This window comes from Cebidichthys violaceus, unplaced genomic scaffold, assembly GCF_023349555.1.
Source record: "Cebidichthys violaceus isolate CVI_PGR_0920_01 unplaced genomic scaffold, fCebVio1.0.p SCAF_13, whole genome shotgun sequence".
Classification (NCBI taxonomy): Eukaryota; Metazoa; Chordata; class Actinopteri; order Perciformes; family Stichaeidae; genus Cebidichthys; species Cebidichthys violaceus.
Window position 1 is genome coordinate 3665165 of NW_027176296.1, and position 23591 is coordinate 3688755.

General features: G+C 41.6%; 1 protein-coding gene across 3 annotated transcripts in view; it reads left to right on the forward strand.

Annotated features, from left to right (window-relative positions):
- Positions 1-249: 249 nt before the first annotated feature.
- Positions 250-23591, forward strand: part of ttll7 (tubulin tyrosine ligase-like family, member 7) — a 67725-nt gene continuing 44383 nt past the window's right edge. For all 3 annotated transcript variants that reach the window (XM_068707431.1, XM_068707430.1, XM_068707432.1), the window contains exons 1-9: positions 250-470; positions 7703-8099; positions 8447-8578; positions 10601-10722; positions 13149-13216; positions 13486-13644; positions 17328-17544; positions 19632-19796; positions 23373-23531. In XM_068707431.1, the coding sequence (XP_068563532.1) occupies positions 8075-8099; positions 8447-8578; positions 10601-10722; positions 13149-13216; positions 13486-13644; positions 17328-17544; positions 19632-19796; positions 23373-23531 (1047 nt within the window). In that variant the 5' untranslated portion in view covers positions 250-470; positions 7703-8074. The remainder of the gene's footprint in view (positions 471-7702; positions 8100-8446; positions 8579-10600; positions 10723-13148; positions 13217-13485; positions 13645-17327; positions 17545-19631; positions 19797-23372; positions 23532-23591) is intronic.

Consider the following 23591-nt stretch of genomic DNA (forward strand, 5'->3'; position numbering starts at 1 on the left):
TTTGTATCAGCGAAACCTACGTTAAATAATGACCTCAACGGTGTACGACATGTACCTTGCAGCTTTGGTAACATTTTTGTTGTCACTCACAACTAGTAAACAGTTGACAGTGAAATGTGCTGACTTAACATGTACGCCCTACAGTACACCAACTGTCACGTTGGTACCAGATTGAGAATGCAAACTTCAGCACTTCATTCAGCCCCCCCCTCTCAAAGAGCGAATGGTTTAGTCCATGGATTCGCTCCAGCACACACAAGAGGACTACAAGATACAGATTTTGTCAACCAACGTCCTTGTTCAATAGTAACGCCGTTACACAACATAAACAATGTCGTATTCTTCAAAATACTCTCGGGACTAAACTGTTTTTTTTTTGAAAAAAGAGACCCCCAGTGTATCACTTAACGGCGGCTGTGTCGGTTGACACCAACAGAAGAGCTGCACTGCCAGTGCCTGGAATAAATAAGGTAACGTTAACGGGCTACTTCTCCATCCTTTGCTGGGTGGTGCGGCTAAGCTAACTGTACAGTAGCCCAGGGTCATTATGTTTCCTCTGAAATAGTAGACTGCATCTCATTCAGCAATTTGTTATTTCATTTTGAAGCTGCAGTACAATAATAAGGCCGTAACTTGAAATGTCTGTAACGTTACATTTGATGGTAGCAAGTTAACTGGATAGCAACATTTTGCCAGATTGTTTCCTTGTGTGATCCTTCCTCCACCTGACCTGAGTGGCTAGCAACCTAACATGAGCTACCGCTTGCTAGCAACTTATTGATAGCAATAATTCACCTGCTCAGGCTTTTGTGGCATTTCATTTGTGAGCGAAAGCAATTTCCTGAAAGACACCCACGATGCATGCGAGGTTTAAAGAAATCCAGCTTGGGCTAATCCAGAAATACAGACATAGATACGTTAATGGCCTACTATTCTTTCAGTGATCAGGATGATACCATGTTGACTCCCATGCTGTGACAAGCACTGGTCCCTTCGTTGCACTTATAGCATAGCTTGTTAGCTCAGGCTATAGTATAAAGCAATCTGTCCTGACATGGTATGTGTTCTTTGAAGAGCCATCTGATTTAGGCTGGTCTGTTTGTAGTCCAGTGTGCCACTTAAGAGACCACATGCTCACAGAGCAGCCAGGAGATTACCATTCCTAAAAGAGCAGATGTGTTACATAATAATTACAACATAACATATGAGTTCTAGATGGCATCATGCCTCCTGGACTTATCCCAGAGATAAGGCTTTTTAAGAAGGATATGATATGTATAAGCTTTTATTTGCATGCAAGCTATTTTTTAGGTTAATACAGGATACTGTAACTATACAATAACTTAGCAATTAGGCTTGGTTGCTATTTGATACAGGTTTACATTTTTAATTACTTGCCATATGCACAACAGTTGACATACAGTCTGTGTCAGCAGCTAGTTTGTTTCTTTGACAGGGGCCTTCCCTTTGTAACGTCTCTCATATCTAGTACAGACCCGTGCTGGGTTTGCCGACCATAAACCACAAACTGAAACCCAGTCTTATTTGGATACAATCAGACATGATTAGGCAGACATTTAGAGCAAAGTGTACCCATAATCATATGTGGTGATGATACATCTGCATACATGTGAAGCTAATTTGAGTGCAGTGCTTGTGAACAAACACCTACGTGTACGTTGTTGCAACTATAAGTTATTTATACAGAAAATAAGGCCAGGCAAGATCATACTTAATGTCAAACTTCAATTGCATTTCTAAAGGGAGTGGTTGGATTTTTACATGTCACCAATATGGCTGCATCACTGTAGCTTATATCCAATAAAGTTAAGCTTAGCATTCAGCTTTTTGTTAGTGTATTTCAGGACCCCGTGGGCTGACAGCTCCCACACATGTTCCTCCTCATATCTGGGAAAAGGCACAAAGCCAAAGTTGGGTCACTGGTTTGTGCTAATTTTAGATCCACTGGCAATTCTAAACCAACTACTTTGCTGTGAGAGTAGGCCGCAAAATCAGCTACCATTTTTCCTGTTAGGACAATGTGGTGATAAGAGCTAGGTGGATGATATAAATAGTTCTTACAAAAGGGATATTGCAAGTGTTTTTTTTTAAGATGTTTTAAATGTCCAGTGAATAAGATTTATACTATTTTTTATGACAAAAGCTACATTTTCTATACTTGAAAATTCTTTTGTTTACATTTGCTTTTCAGTGTGTATTAGTACAACGTGTCTCCATTCCCAGCCAGTGTCTTTGCCCTTTTGAATAGTAATACATACCCTGAGGTCCCCGCAGTGCTGTAATGGCAAAACCGGGGCACTGCATGTACAGAAAAGAACTGCTGACATAAGGCTAAGTGGTGTTTCCCCCCAGCCTCTCTATTGATTCTGTATTTGACGTTTTCAAGATTTAGTTTCATGTAAGGAAGGGAGAACTTAAAACAAGCCCTCCAGGGAAGTACCGCTGGTTGTTGAAGGTACTTGTTAATAGATGTGACACCGCCTGTCATGTGTACTGCTTTGGTTCAGGTTTTGCTTTGGCACACTTTTTGTACAGCTGTTTGTGCTGTCCTTTTGGATTTGCTCTTGATATTTAACGTTATTAAAAGTGCCGTTGTCTTATTACAGTTGGATAATAACAGTGGGAAAATGAATTTCTTGGTAGAGTTTTGAACAAGTACTTTACTTCCTGATATTGTTTTCAGTATTTGTTCGTGATGTAGCCTAAATGCTGCAGAAAAGAGAGAGCGAGAGAGAGAACCATGATGTACAGTTACATGACACACACACACACACACACACACATTCACAACTTGTGCTGGATAATTAGGGGTGTATTCTGCATAACAACGCCCTGAAAGACAGACATGCTTTTGTCATGCATTCAGGGCTTGTGAGACAGAGAGTGAGGCAGATGAGCAGCATGAAGAGCTGACTCTCTACAATGAAGCCTTTCTGTGCTGTGTGAGGCAAAGGGGAGTGCATGAGATCAGCGTCCATCGGAGTTCTGCCTGTTCAGCACCGCTCTGCTACGGTGGCCCTCTGGCTCACTCTGTTGGAGAAGAAGTGTCATTGCATCAGAGGATTAACAGAGACACTTATCAGTGAAAGGAAGTTATTTGGTGACGATTCAATACTTCACTGAAAGGATTAATTGTGTTGATGCGAGCAGTAAAGTGTATCGGATGCAAGTTTAAAAGTCTGAACCCACTTTGTGGATGTGCTCACGTTGTATTCCTCACAATGTTACGAAAGGGAACAAAAATGAATAGCAGCATACAGATTCTTCAGCATAATACAGTATACTATCGAGGATGTTGTCGTCATTATTTTCATGTTAAACATACATTGTCTGTAATACAAATATTGCATCTTTTTCTATTTTATTAGACAGGAAATAAAATGACTGCAGCGATAGGACGGGTACAGCGTGTGACAACGATCACTGCGCTCAATTCAAATTTGTGACGTCACAACAGGATGTCCTGCTTGAGTCCCTCTATCAGTCCCTCTAATCTGGTGTCTCGTTGCACTGAAATCCCTCTTCTGTCATGTGAATGCAAGTAAAACTAGGCCGTCTTTGCAGCTGATAACCACCACTACCCATAAGATGAATGAGCAATACACGACAGAGCCTCTCTCTCCTGGGTCAACCATCAGTGCTTCAACCCTGACCCCATACTGTAACGGTAGCAAACATGCGAACAAGACGAGATACAAATATGAAATCTAGAGGCGCCAAGGAAAAAAATGTCATCACATTGTCAGAGAGGAAATTTGAAAACTGAATTTCTATTGGCTTATCGCTTATCACGATAGCATGATTTTAAAGTTTTGGGTCCAAGCTTAATGCAATAATATTAGCACTTTGAAACTGAAGGTCTGAAACAATGAGTTTAACATCATTAATAATTCTTAATATTGACATAAATAGAAATAGTTTAATTAAGAATGTCTACTGTAGCTGACAAAACTGATATTCAATATTAATAAAATAAAACACAAAGCAATACAAATAATTGCTCCTTAAATTATATATATCCATAATCCTGCAATATTGTGTGGAATGATTAGGATTAACATCACAGCTCTTGTCTGTGGATTGTGTGCATTTTTCAGAGATTACTTGCATTGGATTATGCATGTGTCTTCTATTTGTACGTATGCGTTTGGCTGGTGTTTAGTTACATAATGTGTGCCTGTCAGATCCCTCTTTTGTTCCTGAGGGATTACCTGACACTTAGGTCCACTGCTCCTATAGACACAGTGTTCTAGAGAGCCAGTACACCTCTGGGAGGTGTGTGTGTGTGTGTGTGTGTGTGTGTGTGTGTGGGGGGGGGCAGGTTGTTGTCAACAGCACAGCTTGCCTCACTTTATCACCCCAACTCTTTGTTGTTGCTCTGCCTCTCTGTGGTGATCTCATTCCAGTCTCTGTCCTTTCCAGGATCAATGTCTAGTGCTTACCACAGGCAGACTAAGAGGCTGACAGTGAAGACCGGAATGCTCGAGTAATGCAATTGGATTGTTTCCCCAATTCCAATTTGCAGATGTATACCTACAGGTGTATGAACAGTAAACGTTGGTAAATAGAGAATGGGCTTTTCAGTAAAGTCTCACCACGAGAGGCTGCTGTTGATCTCTGTATGAAATGCAGAAGCGGCACCAAAAACTAGTCTACTGTAGATATAGCCTGGTATATATTACCTATGATTTACAGTTTATGTAGTTATATATGTTTCTATACTCCATGGACCGATACACTGTATCTTAATGAGTCACATTTTTAATTGTGGCTATTTTTCCGATTGGAAAATGATACATCTTGATTAGAATGTGCACCATTTCCCCATTTCAACCATCAGAAGTGGCTGAGCAGGACACTGCCTTGCATGCATGCGATATGTGGCATTGGTTTCTTGCGGCTCTTTCTTGTTTATGGGTTGTGATCAGGTCAGTCAAAGTGTGACATTTTTCTGTTCTTTCTTTTAATAATATCATGGGTAAAAATATCCTGTAATTTGAAAGAAAACAAAGATGAGAGTCCACATAGATAAATATAGAGGAATATGTTTATCTCTCCCATAATCATGTCACAACCCTTCAGATTTATGTTGTAGCTCCGTGATGGAGGGGGGTTCTGACCCCTCGATCTATTAGTATGGATCACTGTCAATTCAGAATTGATCAGCTACATGCACTATTTGACCTGCGAGGATCACGAGCTGCTGGAATCGTTCCAAGCATGCTGTAAATGTATTGCTTGCCAGTCCATCATTGGACGGGCAGTTTGGAGTCTCCAGTCCACCTGAATGCTGCTTTGTCTTTAAAGAGGGGCGTTCATAGGATTTCAGGACATCTGTCTCTTAGCCAGGACCTCTGTAGTTTTTTTTAATTTTTTTTTATTTTTTATGAACAAGCTCTATTTTTAGGCTTTTTTGCACTCTGGCATCTTACTTATATTCAAAATGTGTACCACAAAAAAACCTGTTAATTAATAATTGTGTTGTTAAAGATATTTGCATAGTTGTTAGTAATTTGTATTATATTGAGTAGAAACAGAATACTTCACAAGTACTATCACATTTATTGACTAAAGTTGGAAAAACAGTTATTAATATATTTATGGTAACATTGTGGAATGTAACTTAGAACATTTACTGTTATTCAGTACAATATTGAAGCACTTGCACTTGAGCTTTTCCATTTTATGCTACTTTATACTTCTACTCCACTACATCTCATGATATATTATTATAGATTAAACTACCCAGCAGTATATAAAGTAATATAATGATATATTACTTTACCAGCGGCAACATTGAAGTGATGAACAAATCAAGTACTTTTACTAGTATTTTTTATGATAATACTTTTTTATTTTACACTATAGTCCTTCCACCACTTAACATTTGTTAGTAGAAATATTAAAAGAGTTTACTTTTACGCACACAATTTTCAGAAACAGTTAATTCAGAATAGTGTGTGCACTGTTCACCTCTCCATCATCTGCTGCTGTCTGTCTGTCTGTCTGTCTGTCTGTCTGTCTGTCTGTCTGTCTGTCTTTCTCTCTCTACACTGTGACTTTAAGAAAGTAACAACTTCCGGTTCTACTGAGTGAAGCCAATGCAGAAGTGTCTTAACACTTGCATTCTCTGTACTGACCAGCAGGGGGCGACTCCTCAGAATGCAAAAAGAAATCAGTTTTTTTTGGAAGTCTATGAGAAAATGACTCTACTTATCACTTGATTTATTACCTAAGTAACCATTTTAAACTTGAGTTTATGATCTCAATCAATAGCTTTAAGCCATCTTCAATACAGCATGGTGTTAATTTAGTGATTTATGGTCCCTTTTAGAGTAAAATAGACCATAGAGCAGAATATGCATTAGAGCAGGTTTACTGTTTTGCGAAAAACAACAACATGGCGATGGCTGTATTCCAAGATGGCGATGGCGAAATGTTCTCATATACAGTCTATGTTTTAGACACAAAGTTTTCACCTATATTAAAATGGGTTGTTAACCATTTCAGTTTGTTTTGGAATCATGCTGTAACGTAACATAATATTATGTGTGAGGTTTGTAAATCAAATCAAATGGCACCTACAATTAAATTGAGGAAAAATGAAGCCTACTTCATATCTTGTAAATCAGACTACATAGGCTCAATTCTCTTTGGAAAAATACAAAAGATTGTTTGTTTTTTTTCCAACTGGACCTGTAGCTCTGCCATTTCTCCTCTAAGGTTTCTCTTCCCACTGTGAGTTACTCAGCGCTGACCGTCAGACCTAAGGCAACAAACAAGAACTGCGTTTACTTTGACAGTCTGCTACGTTATGAAGACTGTCACACATTCACACACATTACATCTGTTTCTTCGCTGGCGTACATTTATATTTACTGTATATATTATATATTATATGACCCGATGTCTCCGAAAATGTGAGAAATCTAGAGCAGCCTACAGTGACAAAAGGAAAACATGCAAACCCAAGACAAAGAAGACAGGGACGCGAACATAGTCCTCTCTGGCTGTGATGCAACAGTGCTAACCACTGAGTCACTATGCAAAACATGAAATGTGACAGGGCATCTCAGCAATGGTTGATTAACCCCAAAAGTGGTTTGAAGACACACTCTCAGACCGCAGCCAAACAATAACAAAATCTGGCTGATGACTGGTGTTAATTTCCCACACCACTTCATAGCCTGAAGCATCCTTTTAACAAACTACTGTAAAGATGCCATCTGTTTGAATGAAGTGACCTCTCAGCCATACAATGAAACCCAGCTGGCACACGCATCAGACACAATGGGATTCTGCAAAACCCTTTACTTGACAACCACATTAATATTTCACAGTGGTTCCACGGAATACCAATTAGTCCAGCGGACGTCACGCGGCTTTAGATTATTTCATTAGTAGTACTACGGCGTCAGAGCTGCACAGAGCTCTCACTGAACTGTTACGCTTACTGTCAGATTGACTGATGTAGCCTGTGATAGGCCTGTGTGCTGCTGTTGCTGCTGCTGCATTACATCAAAAGCATGTCCAATGCACTCCAGTCCAGTGAGAGCACACACACACACACACACACACACACACACACACACACAGAACCACAGTCGTCACCCTCCGAGCAGTCAGCCTACCACTGCTGTTCTGCTGCTGTAAAAGATCTTTTTTTTCTTCTCTTCTACAGGCATTCCTATCCATCCCTCTGCTCACCCCCTCCTTCCCTCTCTCCTCTTGGGGCTGTAAAGAAGCTGGGGCTGTGTAGACCCTTGAGAGGGCCCCCCCCTCCCCTTCTCACTCTTCCCCACCACTGCTAACTCGCCTGCACACTCAGACTCTGCTGCTGCTCTTTATGTTGCTGAAAGGCACCAGGGAGATGCTCAGATGATCCATTGGGCCATCCTGAACCACATCGTCCATACAGCCCGAGACAGGGAAGATTAACTACTGCAAGTGTGAGAGACCCCTCGGAGGGTGCTGCGAGTACCCTGTGAGGCCCGCCCCCCCGCCAAGCTTGGCAGAAAGCTTGGCTTGCCCCTTCACTCCTCCAGCCCCTGAGATGCCCTCTCCTCCCAATGAAGGAGGTGAGTAAGAGAGGTCCAACTCTCTCGGGACTGACAGGGTTATTCTACTGTATACCTGACCACCTGCTCATATATATGTACCTGCCATCATCAGTACTATTCTCCCCTGCATAGAGCCACACAAGCAGACACATACACAAAAACACACACGGATCATGATGCATGCAGCTATAGCCAACTAGACGCCTAATTCATTTACTCCCTAGCCCCATAAACAAACCCCACTAAATCCCCTGCCGATGTGAGAAAAATATATTACAATACTCCAGCAACTCCTGCTCCCCTCCCAGTCAGGAGCACAAGCTGTGACTGTATCTAGTTTTGTTTTATGCCGTCTTTTCCTCCAGAGGATCAAGGAGCATCCCCCGTGAATGGGCCATCTGTGGGCTCCTTCCAGAGCAGTGGGAAGAGGAAGGTGCGCACCAAAAAGAAGAAAGGCACTATCACCGCCAATGTCACTGGCACCAAATATGAGATTGGTACTGTGTTCTATTTTTTATGATATTAAAACACTCACAAATTACAGCAACCACAAATATATAAAAATGTTGGATCAAAACAGGTTTGAAAAAGGAGCTAAAGCAGGCTTGTACACTTCAGAAATGGCAGTCTACAAAGATAAGATATCTTTTGATCACAGAGTTCGTCTTAATGGAGAACTAGTGCAGGATGAAAGAGGCTTTCTTTGAGATGGGTGATGAAACCCTTTCATCGATGTACATTATCCTAGAATTGATGTTTTTTCTCGGAAAACAAGCGAGTTGCCTGAAATGGTTTAGCAGCAATGTTAGTGGTTGTAGCTTCAGTTGTAGTATTAGTATAACTTTTTTCAGGTTACTGCTTACATATAAATGTTGGATGCACTGTTAACATTGATGAACACACACTAAATGGCAATTGTCCTGAAAACTGTATGTGTATACTAAGCCTGTACTACAAAGCCTCAGATTTCAAGCATTTGAATTTATATATTGATTTTCTTCATGAAAATGTCATGAGTGAACAAGACCAGCAGTTTGGGTGGTCCTGCAGGTAAGATTAATGTACTGTGACATAATGAATTGTATATTCATTTTGGAAACAGCTCTCAGTATGGCTCAGTCAGTCCCTCAAAAACACAGCACATCTAATCACAATATCATCTCAACAATAAAACAATACACCGTAGATTGTTCTCCCGACAATAAAATCTAATTTGCTGTGGTGGATTGTTTGAAGGACGCCGTTGTTATTTAATGTCTTGAATTAAATCTAATAGAGTTGCAGTCCAGCCACAGTTCACACAGAGACAGCTTGGCTTTACATGCATACATAAATCTTTATTGAGGTAATTTAACTTGGCAGTGAGGTCTTTTTGAGAAGGGCAAACAGAAGCATAGTAAGCACTCCTTACATGGCCAGTATATGCCAGTGTGGCAGCACAGCTCTCAGGGGTGAGCTACAACCTATGAAATGAAGGAGTCAGCAGCAGAAAGTAGAAGTTGGGGGCTGCCCGGATCCTGTAGGTAGATGGGAGGCTGGCTGTGATTCAGTTTGCTTGCTGTGACGAGACCCTCACGGTGGCCATTCTGAGAGTAGTTCAGGGCTATTGTGAAGGAAAATTAACACTAAGGGCCAGATGGATGGCTCATTTTTGCTCTTACTTTTTTTTCTCCCTGCTGTCTTTTCTTGTTTCAGAATTGATAGTAGTACAGGTAAAGGCTAAAGGTCAGGGAATATGGTGTTGGAAATTTGCTTTACACCCACTGAGAAGGGAATGTCCACTCCGGGCCCTGGGGATGTCTGTTAAGCGAGATGTGTAAGAAAGGATTGATTATAGCTTTGTACTCAAAGACCCTACTGGTATCTGTAAGTATAGGCCTGCTGTGATGTAAACCCTCCGTATTCCAGTTAGCAAAACACTGTTAGCCTCTACCGACGTTAACAGATGGATGAAGTTACATCGAAAACACCTTTTTTCCCATTCAAGTACCATCATGCAACATTAGGCAAGCCTTCTCCAGGTTTGTGAAGGCTTTCAAGAAATTAATTAATACCACGTTTCGTTAGGGCATATGAATTTTTCATTACCTACTGAATAATGAATAGTTGTTGGATTAATGTCCAAATGGGCTTGCCACCTATCTCTCATACTATGGGGTTTCCAGTGGGATTTGAATGCATTACAGACAATTAATTTATCTTTTTGAAGAGAGGCATTACGATTGGCTGCTCTGCAACCATTCCATGAATGGTAAATATTGCTGCAAGCTTTTTGATCTATAATCTCCCGGCCTCTCTCTTAATGTATGCAAAAACAGAAATTAAGCCGAAAGTGAAACAGTTTGAGTGAAACATTGATCTGAAAAGTGGAAATATTTGATTTGTGGGTCCAAGTCACATCTTATCTCTTATTTAGCATCAGTAAGTTACTTTGTTATCATGAATATAAAGTTTATTTAAATGACTGCAGAGTGAATTCTATTAATGGAATACAATCTAATGTCATTGTTTTTCCCCAGTTCGTATAGTCATCAACGAGGTGGACTTCATCAAGACCCGGGAAGATGACGAGACTGCCAACCTCATCTGGAATGATTCAGCCGTGCAGCATGAGAAAATCGCTGAGCTCAGGAATTATCAGGTACACAGCATGGCTACCATGTCAAGTCAGCACACATTGTTCAGGGGCACCGTAGCTTCGAGGTTAGAGAAGCGAATAACGGTGTCAGATCCAATAGCTGCACTGAACAGGAAAAAAAAAAACAGGATCTTAACCTTTTTAGTAGCTCCAATACAGCTGCTCCGTACAGCAGCAAAGGCCATGATACTGATCAGCTCCCAGTGGATGTATGTAACTTTGGAAAGTGAAAAGTCTCGAGCAGCAGTTCAGAAAAAGAACACGAGGTCTATTGATATCATGAGTTTATTTTAAAGGTAAACCAAATGTTAAAAACAAAACAACCTAGCTCTGATGTGTGTATCACTGGTAAGGTGAGGAGAGATTTTCCCCAAGGAATCCTGAAGAGAAAAAGGAGCAAGAGATGCCTTAGAAATGAAACCAAAGAGAAGAAAGGCATACAAAGGATGAAACAGACATGACAGCTACTGCAACCATCCCATGCTTAGAGAATTTTATTTTAATGATTTTCCTATAAAGAAAAGTAAATCCCTTCCTTAGAAAACTCCTTTGTTTGGAGTTGGATACACATGACATAGTTTCCTTTAGATTCTTCAAAGTTATTACAGCACAAAGTATTCATAGATAAGTTTATACACGCTTGTATGATAGACCAGTTTGATGCAAGGCCTTCTCCTGCATGTGATGACACATTACAGGACAACAATTGTCACGTATACTGCTGGCAGTGAGCAAATGCCACAAGCCTGCAAAGAGGTTTGACAAGAATTAAGAAAATACATTCTCTTTGTCATCGACTGTTGTTTATGTGAAAAAGTTTAAAAGTCATAATTATCATTGAAGCCTATTTATTTGGCAAGTCATATAACTTCAAATAAATGACCTTCTGAAGTTTCAGTTCAAATAAGAATGATCAAAACAACACAATGTAGAGTTTTTGAAGTTACCTCTGCCATAAAAAAAAAAAGTTTTGCACACCACCCAGCCATATAATACGTTTTCCTACTTGTCTCCAGTAGAAATAAAAGAATAGCTAAAGGAAAACATAAAGAGGTTACAGCAGATGAAAATGGGATGGTGTATAGAGACATTTGGTACAGAGAAATAGTAAATGTCAGAATAAAATAACTTAGAATAGAAAGAAATGAAAAAGTGAAGATGGATGAAAGACTCCCATCTGCTTTTCCTCAGACCCTGGGAGGTAAGAGGGAGACAGAAAATAGGAAAGAGGGAGAGGGAACAACAGAGCGCACACAGAGACAGATAAGAAGATTGACAAGTAGACTGACAAGTTGTGAGCAGCAGGGGGTAGGGGCAGGTTTCAGATGTCTCTAGTGATGTTGACAAGACGGGCCTAAACAACAAGGGTTGCTCTGAGTTCTGTGTACTAGTCTGAAAATGATCTTACCTCTGTTTGACCTGCCTGTCCTGCTGACTGAACTTGCTGCTGCTGCTCCCCCTCAGCTCCGAGCGTTAGCCATCCATCTTCCCGAGTGCTTATTTGATTAGACCGGGCACTAATGATCGATTAAATCACATGATAGGAAGAGTATGGCTTGTTAGGACAGGGGCAGCAAGAGTTCAGCTTAAGTAGATTGAATATTACAAATACTGTAACGGCTTAACGTGTAGCAATGTGGCTAATGTTTTCACATAGAACTGGTGATTTGCTGTCAATTGTCTTCACTTGCTCGCTCGTGCTGCTGTAGTATTTCACAAGATAATTTCTCAGTAGAAAAGCAGAAGTCCCTCAACAATTGGTTTTGATTTCCCCTCACAAGCTACGTCGTCTCGCGGCATTGGCATAATTGTGCAATCTCTTCCGAATCCCTAATTACGTCCGTCTCGTTTGGATAATAATCACAGGATCCTTTTTCCCTGTGCTCTCTCTCTCTCTCTCTCTCTCTCTCTCTCTCTCTGCCTCTTTTAATTCTTTCCTTTTTTCCGTTTAGTGATGTACTGTGAGAGTTTGCTGTCAAGTTTCAGTTCATATGAGCCTAATTAACGCCCCTGTTCAGGCTCATTTGGTCAAAGAATACAGAAAACCCAGAGTTTTTCCTTTCCCTCCCACCCCCCCTTTCAGTGCATTCAAAGCAATTCATTCAACTGTCACTGCAGGAGCTTGCGATGCAGAACCAATTACCTCGGCCCCTCGCAGTTGAGATTGATCTTTTTTTTTTCTCGCCTCTTCCCTCCCCAACCTTTAAAGTAAAAAAAAGAAGAAAAACATGGTAAACTAAATAAGGGTTGAGAAAGGTCTCAGCGTCACCTTTTTGTTTTGGGTCCGTAATTGGGCATAAATGTCAGAACATTGTAAGCTCACTTCAGGTTGCTGCCTTTAATGTGCTCATTTTTATGAAGGGGTGGGGGTGGAATTGAGTGGCGTAATGGCCCTAACAACATTATTATGTCTGCTTGTCCCTCTGCAGAGAATTAACCATTTCCCTGGCATGGGCGAAATCTGCCGGAAAGACTGCCTAGCAAGAAACATGTCCAAGTAAGTTTTCAAGTGAGATTACTTTGGTACAGTTTGCAAATGTATAAAAACAAGAGCATTTCAAAGCTCAGTGTTTAGCCACCTGGTACTCTAAAAAGTCACACCTGGGTACTCGTAGCACTTCACCATCACAAGCCAAATAGCTAGAAGATACTGCTTTAAAAGCACAAAATTCATCTTTACTTTTAGAAAAAAATGTAACTTGTAATTTTGAAAAGTACAAATACAAATTGTTGCTTCACTCCCACACACTTTCTTTGTTTCTCCAGAATGATCAAGAGCCAGCCTCAAGAGTACAGCTTCATACCCAAAACTTGGATCTTCCCTGCCGAGTACACTCAGTTCCAAAACTATGTCAAGGAGCTACGCAGGAAACGCAAGCAGAAGACCTTTATCGTCAAACCCGCCAACGGAGCCATGGGTCACGGGTAGGTCAGAGGCTAGCAAGTGCCCCCGAGCAATCTAACAAACTGGCTATGAGACTGATGGAGGCACGAAAGAGGAGGAGAGAGTGACTGAAGCAGAGGATAGCAACTAAGCAAGATAGTGAGTGAGTAGAGGAGGAAATATAGAGCAAACAGATGACAAGCACAACAAAACAAGGCAATAAGAGGTTTGTGACCCTGACATGAGTGTCTATGGAAAAAAGGTATTATGGCTGGGACCAGATTGAGTGTTTGAGCTGAGAGGGTGTGGTGAATCTCATTGTTGGCCTCATTGTCCTCGATGGTCACACTCACCATAAATCAGAGGTTATCGGTGCCAGTGGAGGACACACACACACACACACACACACACACACACACACACACACACACACACACACACACACACACACAGTCCCTGGCAGTTACTGTAGTTCCTTCCCTGAAGGTCTCTGCATGTGATTATTTGGATTCCTTTATGAGGCACCATCAGCAGAGAACAATCAGACTACAAAATGGACCAAGGTGGCTGCTGCAGGGGACTCTGTCTCACCATAACATCTCTTTATCAAAAGATGAGCAGGCGGTGGTACCTGAATGCATATTTCATACTTGCAGTCCCATGGGGTTAGTGCCTATCTCAGGTTGTGATGTTTTCACTATCCTGAAGTATTAAGAGAATCAGTATAGAATCATGGCCACATGGCCTCTTTACTCTGACATTAACCAGTTTATTAGGTACACCTGTACCTTCCAAAGCAATCAGATGTAAAATTCCAGCAATCAACACACCTAACGTGTGTAAATAGGGGTGGACAAAACATTACAAAGCAAAGTTTACCAAAGGGTTGAATTGACTGCTCTCTGACATTGTGTCAACAAAACTAAGACTGGGTGAGTGTGGGGGTGGTGTTGATTTTAAAGCTCCTTGCTTGTGAAGGAGCAGATCTGTTGATTCAAATCCAGAAGGTCCCTGGGGAAAGGGACATTTGGGCTTCTCTGCTCACTTTACCAAAAATTGACCAGGATAAGTGATTTAAAAAAATAGCTGGATGTAACAGAAATGTTCTACAACACAAGTGTCCAAAATTGGTTAAAATAAACCCAGCAACTGACTCTAATGTTCTATGTATGAGTCATAGCTAACAAAACGGAATTTTACGAAGCTACTGTGTGCAGGTCAAGCATACATGTACAGGACTAAAATAAAGTGGTTTCAAGATCAAAGTTTCAAGTGCGGTTGGTTTAAAAAAATAAAATATGAACTAAAAGACCGGCCCAACTGTGGATATTATAATTTGGCTAAAATACAGGCTCCTTTGTTTTTGTTTTGCACATTGCACATAGCTCTCTTGAGCACTTGTTCAGATTGCGAAACAATTAATAAGTGTTCTTTTTGACTTGCTATTCTTTGAAATTGTGATCCCTAAAGTGCATGTGTGAAGAAATACTTTGGAGTGCATTCATCACTGGCACCAATAGGTGGGGATATTGAAGTACAAATAGCTCAGTGTGCCTCACCTCTCCCTCTAACTCTCTTTGAATTTGTCCGTTCTGGCATAATGTGAGCATTACTTATAACTCCATGCTGCAGTAAGCCCTTATTTATTAAAGAATAAAAGGCAGCAAAGGCTGAATTATAGCAATACATTAAGAATATGAAAGATGATGAGTTTAGCTCGACCACTCAACGGCGGGCGGTTCACAAGATTAGATTTTTCTCTATTTTTTTTTTTCTGCACGGTGTGACGCGGCAGGAAATTAAGTTATATCTACCCCCTGTAATTTATTTTTCCGTCGGCCAACAAAATGAAGTTTGTTTGTGTCTGAAGCGCAGCTTGTTATAAGGGAAACAATAATAAAAGCGTGTGCAGGGCTTAAAAAGGCGAGATCCCCTCCGGTGCCAAATTAAATAGGCAGGGGAGAGTGGGCCGTGATTATCTGACACCCCAGCTCATCAATCATGTCGTCTTCTCCTCAGCTACTCCTCCTTGACTAACCAGCACTGTTAACCCTGTCTTCATCATTCAGCTCGCTGCTTGAAAGGCCCTTTCACAGAGTCGGTCAGCCTACCATCAACTTGTCCCTGTTCTTTTCTACTCAATCACTGTGATAAGCAGACCAATGACATGGCAGTATTTTAGTTGGCAGGAGCAAGTGGTGATGAGGAGTGGTTGATAAACCTGAAAGTAACAACAACGTTACACTGAAGCAGATCTAAGCTGGGAAACCTCTGAAGAGAGGACTGCTGACCTAAGACCATAACCTGAGAAGAAGTACCTGATCTCAGTCCAGATTCACACTAAGAAGCTCATCACCAATGCTGCAGTTTTTCGCTTCATTAGAGTTCACCAAGCAGGTGAATTCTTTTGTTGCATTACAACCACATAGACTGCACTGTTCCCAGCATACTGTATGTTCTATGTGATTACAGAGCAGAATAACGTTTGCCCTTAATACCTCAAACTGTACTTTTTTTAACAATTAAGGCTTTACATCTTGGCCATATATTGTGTTTGTATGTGGTGTGCCTGCTTGCATGTGTATAATAGAGCCTTCCAGGCTGTGCATTTAACCAATTTAGGCCAAGTCTGCCTTGACTAAGAGTGATGGTGATACAGGTCAGTCGCGATGCCTGTACATAGTGGGATATTGTTTAGAAACGACCCCTCACCCTCCCTGCACACATGCACACACCCACACACATAGGGACACACTTTCACATTCACTAACTTTTAAAAATATTGCCCCTCAACCTCGCGTGCACGGCCACATGGATGCACGTAAACTAACACAACTCATTCTCGAGTCCAGCTCGCAAAGGCCTGCATACTATAAGGCCTGAGTGCCAGTGACATGAGACCAAAGCAAATGAATTAGAGTCGAGGTTGAGACGGAGCACAACGTCTACTCCTATTAACCTGCACACAGCTGAAAGACCCTGCTACAGCATTTGATGCTCTGTGCCATTCAGACAGTTTGGCTTCAGAAAATCACAATGTTCTCCAGATGCTTGCAGAATATTTCTCAAGACAAACCAGCATTGTATTGTACCTGTCTGTGTTTTTTTTTGTACATTTATTTTTCAAGCGCTTTATTTAGATGGCCAAGAGTGTAACAAATGTTTTGGAACGTTCAAATGCCCCTCTGAGCCAAACAGCTTGTCCTGCTCAAACTGGACCTAAGGCATGCTGAGCACACTCATTTACATATGTTTTCAGTGAAGGTTCTGTAGAAGTGAAAGGTCATGTCATAAATACCATCAGGGCACGATGGCTCTGACCCTCTCACTCTTAAGTGCTAAACGTCTTCAGTGTAAATGTAATGCTCAGTAAGGACATATCTTCTCCCTCATTTATTGCTTTTAGGAATGTGAAGATTAAAAGCCTCCACCATAAAAGGCAGATGTGGCACCCCAGTAATATGTCCTTAACTTTCCCCGATGATTTGAAATGAAATATAGTGTTAAAACCTATACAATCTGTATACTGTTTGGCTTAATTTTTTTGCTTCAACGCGTATGTATGACGGTGCCAATATCATCAGTCATGTTCATGGTCCCTGCTATGCTGCCATCTATCATTTTTTTAATTATCTTTTTTGTCTTTACTGTGCCATATTTTATTATGCTGCTGACGACACCCCAATTTCCCCCCCGAGGATTAATAAAGTTTCTGTCTATCCAGGATCTCGCTTATCCGAAACTGCGAGAAGCTGCCGGCCCAGGAGCACTTTATCGTTCAGGAGTACCTGGACAAGCCCTTCCTGATGGAGGGCTACAAGTTTGACCTGCGCATCTACATCCTTGTCACGTCCTGCGACCCACTTCGCATTTTCCTCTACAATGACGGCCTGGTTCGCATGGGCACAGAGAAGTACCATGCACCCAGTGAGGCCAACCTGGTGAGTCACAAACAATAATACTACTAATAACAAAGATGATAACATTTATTTGTGTAGGATTTTTCCCAGGGACTGAGAAAAAAACGCACACATGGTCATATACACATACCTTGTGACTAATAACCGGACATGCATCTTTATCTGTGTACCATCTGTGCACAAGGCCAGTTTGATGAGTTGTAGACATACACTGTTCATGGATTTATGTTGGAAAGTAGATACAGAACCTTGTGTGTGGCCAATCGGGTGAGTCAGAAATGCACTACAGACAGAAGTAGATTCACAATGCACTCCCATGAAGCAGAGCCATAGGCGTGTGGAAGTCACCATAATCAAATTAGACACACAAACACACAGCAGGACACAGGTTGGGGAGACAGTGTTATCGCTGCATGATCACGAAACATGCATGTTCTCATATACACAGTCAACAGTGTCCAAATGCTGACAACTGTAAGGCTGTACACACACACACACACACACACACACACAAAATGAGCAGGCATACTGTATGCACACAGAGTGTAAATGTCCACATGCCAGATGTCTCCTGTAATATCAAGCCGCTCATATTTGCCTTGAGGTTCTGCACCTGCTGAAACACAGTCTGTTGCTGATGATGAGATGCACACACGCACACACACACGCACACACACACACACACACACACACACACACACACACACACACACACACACACACACACACACACAGAGCTTCCCATCAAGTGCGATGCTTATCTACACTATGAACACACACTCACATAGACATGCTGGACCCCTCCTGTGACACAAATGTGTATTGTCTTACCCGGTCTGTGACACATGATGGAGTGAGTCGTGCCACGGAGATGGATGTTCAATCCCACAGAGAGTGGCTCCCAGACAGCCATCATGGGCTGGAGTGGCCTCCGGTCACAGCGTTATTACCTTTGAGGCTAAGGACAAGGATGTATTGTCTTCAACTGTGAGGGATGGTGTTTAAAGAGACGGATACCACAAGGGTTACACAATCGCTAGTTATAATCAACCGTTCGTTTTAGCCTTGCTCTGTTGGAACTATGGGGCACTATGGCTTGAGTGCTTTAGATTTTGGTGATCTATGATTGTAAGCATGCTCTGCTGTTGCACTCATTATCTGTCTCTCCCATAAGGGCAGAAGGAACCATTTTTAGAACAGAGCATTGGTAAATTCCCATATAGCACAGCGAGCTGTTCTTTATTTTTCCTACTGCACCATTTCTTACCATCTTTAGTTGTTGCCAAGGGACACGTTTGTGATGTTTTTGTTTTTTCCTTTATTCATGTCCTTATTACTTATGAGGAAATGTTTTACATTACATTGTGGGTATGTGCACTGTGGGGATAAAAGCGTGAACACCCTTGAGGATGTTGTTTGCTGAGATGATTATCATCACTGACAAAGGTATAATTACACTAAAGAGCACTTGCACAGGCACCACAGCTATTTAAGTACAATATACAGTTTATACTCCATGTATTAAAATAACATTTCATTGCATCTACTATTGCACTTGCTTCAGTGGAGTAATTTGTAGCCATTAGTATTAGATAGAAGTTGTACTGGACAACTCTCAGCTATGAATGCATCTAACTTTGAGCAGGAAGCAGGTGAACAAGAGCCTAACGTCTTCATCAGCTCAGTAAATAAAGGAATTCAGGGGAAATAAGATTATTTTATTTTTTTTGCAACAACATACAAAACATGCCATCTGGTGCAAATACAATCTGCTGTTGCTCTGACATTTGATTTTGTATGTCAGAGCTTATAGGAATATGCAAAGACCACAGACCTTTGACTAAGCAATCTACCACATCTGGTCAAATTGTAGATATATATTTTTAAATTCAATATTTTGTTTAATCATTTAGATGATGGTAGTATGTCCATTCAGCCTCTAAAATCATGCCTATATTTCTCAAATCTGTGTTCTTATGTATGAGCTATCGCATGAAGTTATTGCACTGCTATCAAATGAAATGAAGCTAGAAATCGTTAGCTAGAGACAGGTGTGAACATGCATGTGTTGACGTAAAGGCCCTCCTAACTCACTTTTGTCTCCACAGAGCCAGCTCTACATGCATCTGACCAACTACTCAGTCAACAAACACAATGAGAACTTTGAGCGAGACGAGACCGTGGACAAAGGCAGCAAGAGGTCCATTAGTTGGTTCACCGAGTTCCTCCGCGCCAACGACTACGACGTGGCCAAGTTCTGGGGAGACGTCTCTGTACGTGGGTAGTCCACCCAAACAGACACAAACACAGACACACGCAGACACATTGTGGCGGATGTGTACTTCCACAAATGCAAGGACAAGTATGATAACAAGACACGCCACAAATGCAAACAACGCGTGCGTGCATTCCTAAGTGTAATCTGCGTAAGCGTACGTTCATATACACATGCTCCTTATACTAACCAACACACGTTGCACAAAGAACACAAGCGGACCAGCATAAGGTTTGATATGATTTGTTATGACAGTAATTCAGTGAGCTTCCGAGCTTTGTTTAACTCCAGGAAGAGCTCAGTGAAAACATCATTCCAGGAGGATGAGCTTTCTCTATCCGGCCCTACTCATCCAAACACCTTTACCTCATACATTTTCTTTCCTCAAAGTCTCTCTGGACGATTCTTTTACCTCCTGTTTCTGATTCATTCACTTTTTTTTTTTACTTTTACCCAACCATCCCATCATATGCTCCTTTGTCTCTCTGTTAGTACTCTTGTCATTACACCTATCTTTTCTACCTGTTTCTTTTGCCCCGGTTCCGTTTATGTCCTTTTTCTATTTCATTCTTCTTGACCGTGACTTTTTGTCCCTCTGTCCGTATTCATTTGGGGTTCATGGTCCCTCAGTGATTGTTCTGTGTTCCACTGTCTGTTCTCATACTACAAGCGTTCAACCTCAAAATCAAATCCCATTGGTTATTATACTTTCCTCAAGGCAATCTTTTATTTCTTCTTTCCATCAGCTTTTACTTTTCTTTATGTTCACGTTGAACAAAGTGTTTTTTAAAACTGTTGTAGGTCTTGTAGCCGGTGTTTTACCTTGTGCTTTAAGTTCTTGTTTAGGTAATGTTTCCTTTCCTTTATTCTCCATCTTCTTTAATCTCTCTATGTGCTCCATTTTGTCTGGGCGTAAAGTTCTTTTTTCTACTTTTCTTCCTTGCTTCTGTTTCTTTTTTCTCACATCCTGCTTGCCTCTCAGTGACACATCAGAGTGTCACCCTCTGCCTCAGCTCGACCATCCTCCTCTTCTTTTGCTCTCTCACCATTTTTGTCTCTGCTCTTTCCTCAGAAGTTGCACCACTTTGGTGTTAGTGCTGTCCGTTTGCACTCACACAGTGTGTTTTGTTTCAACTCTGTATTTATGCTCTCCGCTCACTCTCCTCTCTCCTTCTCTTTTCATCTCTCCTCTTACATTTTGTTCCTGTACAGACCAAGCAGGCTGCCCTGACTCTTCCCACCAACGGTCACGGTCAGAGAGTCAGAGAGTTTGTTTGCCAAAAGATTGTCTGTGGGGGTTAAGAATATAGTGTATGTGGTTTTTTTTCCCATGTTTCACTGATATCTCTTTCATATTGAGGTATTATTGATGTGCTGTATGGGGCAGAGTGTCCAAGGTTTGACCAGCAAAGCCACAGCTTTTTTATGTGGGTGTAATTGTGAGAGCAGCATCCGAATACAAATGCTAATTATAGAGGCCACAGCTAGACCATCGTACCGTTCTCCTGCATCCAGCAGTGTTACAGAGAAAACTGCAGGCCAGCAGCACTGCGTGGGGCTTGACTGGTAAAGGGGAAGCGTAGTGTAGATGTTGTGTGTGTGTGTCAGAGTGACCATGTAGCAGTCACTACAATGAAATAGTTACACTTAAGATGTCCACTCTGATGGTACCATTATAGTGCATTAATGCTCCTTCTCTGAAAACATTGAAGGTTACACATATTTATGTCACTTGGAAAAATCTAATTTAAATGCATATTTCAACCTGTTGAAGCCGTTCCGTATTTTTTCCTTTGTAGTAAAAATATATAATTTTACTTGAGGACAAACCGTCATTGTTTTGCAAGTCTCAAGTTTTTGCACTCAGGTCCTTAGTCAAGTCTTAAGTCAAGACAAGAAAGTCCTGAGTCAAGTCCCAAGTCCTAAACTTTGAGTTTCAAATCTTAACAAGTCATAATGCACTCTTCACCAAATGTATTGCCGGTTGCGTCTTTGTCTTTAGTTTCCAACCCATTCATTTTGCATACTGCAGTTAGTTTTTTTGTTGAACACCGCATAGTTTATGTATGCAAACAAAATTATCTTTGGTATCATTTTCTCCAACTGCCGCTTGGTAACGTATCGTTAGGTCTTCATGGTTCTCTCATGCATCTTGATTGGATGCTGTTGGATTGGTTCTAAGAAAGTGGAACTGTGGAATTAAGTGTCGACTTACTGTTAATGAATAGAGTTACTGTCAGTTGATTCAGGAAAGGATTGATGCGTGGCAGGTTTTTTAATAGCATACATTTGGGCTCGGGGGAAGAATTTTCAAGACAATAGATTCAAGTCTAAGTGAAGTCATGATTAATTTATGTTAAAGGCCAAGTCTAGTTGTGTGTCTTTTTTGGGGGGGGTCTAAAGTCATCAATTTTGTGACTCGAGGCCAGGTCATGTGACTTGAATCCACACTACACACTGCTGGCTCCACTACACGGAGATAGAAAGAGAAGTCACACTACTAAAACAGAGACGACATAAATGCCTCATACATGGACACACAAAACAAACAAACAATAATAAACAAAAGTATGCCGGTAAAACACAAAAATAAATTGATAAAATGGTTCAAAGAGGCTTATAAATCCATTTCAGCCCAAAGCTAACAAAACACAGGCACACATGCACAGTGCGAGGCAGTGGCCAGTGCTGGGGGCTCAGGATAAGGAGGGAGGTGATGGGGGTAGGGACATAGACACATGTACACACCAGCCAGTACCGGGGACTTCGGGCATAAACGACACGAGTGGGAGCAGGTGTTTGTGCTGTGCAGCCTGTGGGTCAGACGGGTGGATGGACGGACAGATTGATGGAGGTGTGTGAGCGACAGACAGAAAAGGGATGGGGCTGCCGCCTTATCAGGCCAGGGCCAGACCACCATACCCCTCTCCTGCACCCAGCAGTCAGACTGGACTGGGCAAATGGCAGGCCAGCAGCACTGCGTGGGGCTTGACTGGTGAGGGTAAGCTCTGTGCAGAGTGTGAGAGAGTGTGTGTGTGTGTGTGTGTCAGAGTGAGCATGTTTACCCCAGCTGCACAGTGGGAGTAGGCCGGCAGGTAGCAGCCAGCAAACAAATGTGTATACACACACATGAACACAGGTTGGGAGCCACTGGCCACACAGATGGACCACCACCAACATTGGTGAAAGTCTGTGTGTGTGTGTGTGAGTAAAATCCAAAAGATTCTGTGACAGTAATACTTTTAGGAGTATCTTTGGACAATTGAATGTTGTCCTACCTCTTAAAAGCCTGTCTGTAGAGGTGTAGTATGTGTCATAATTACTCAATTGTCAGAGTTTAGACCTGAATCTAAAAGGTTCAAGCATTTGTCTGCAGTCACAACCTGCAATTAAAGCCAGACCTCTAATTGCACCATTTTCAGTTAAAGAGGCCATTTAATCAGCTGCTATAAAAAATTAGCAGCCTATAGCTTTTTAGGCCGTAGGCAAGCGACTAAAAAAAAAAAGTAAGATGTGCGCTGTTTGTCAGCTCAGCTTGGTGATTCTCGATCTCTTTGTGTTTGTATCCTGCCAGGAGCTGGTGGTGAAGACCATAATAGTGGCTGAGCCCCACGTGCTGCATGCCTATCGCATGTGTCGCCCCGGCCAGCCACCAGGGAGCGACAGCGTCTGCTTTGAGGTCCTGGGCTTTGACATCATCCTGGACCGCAAACTCAAACCCTGGCTACTGGAGGTACAACTCCGTATGTGTGTTTATGTGTGTGTGAAACGGTGTTAGTGTGTTTCTCATTTT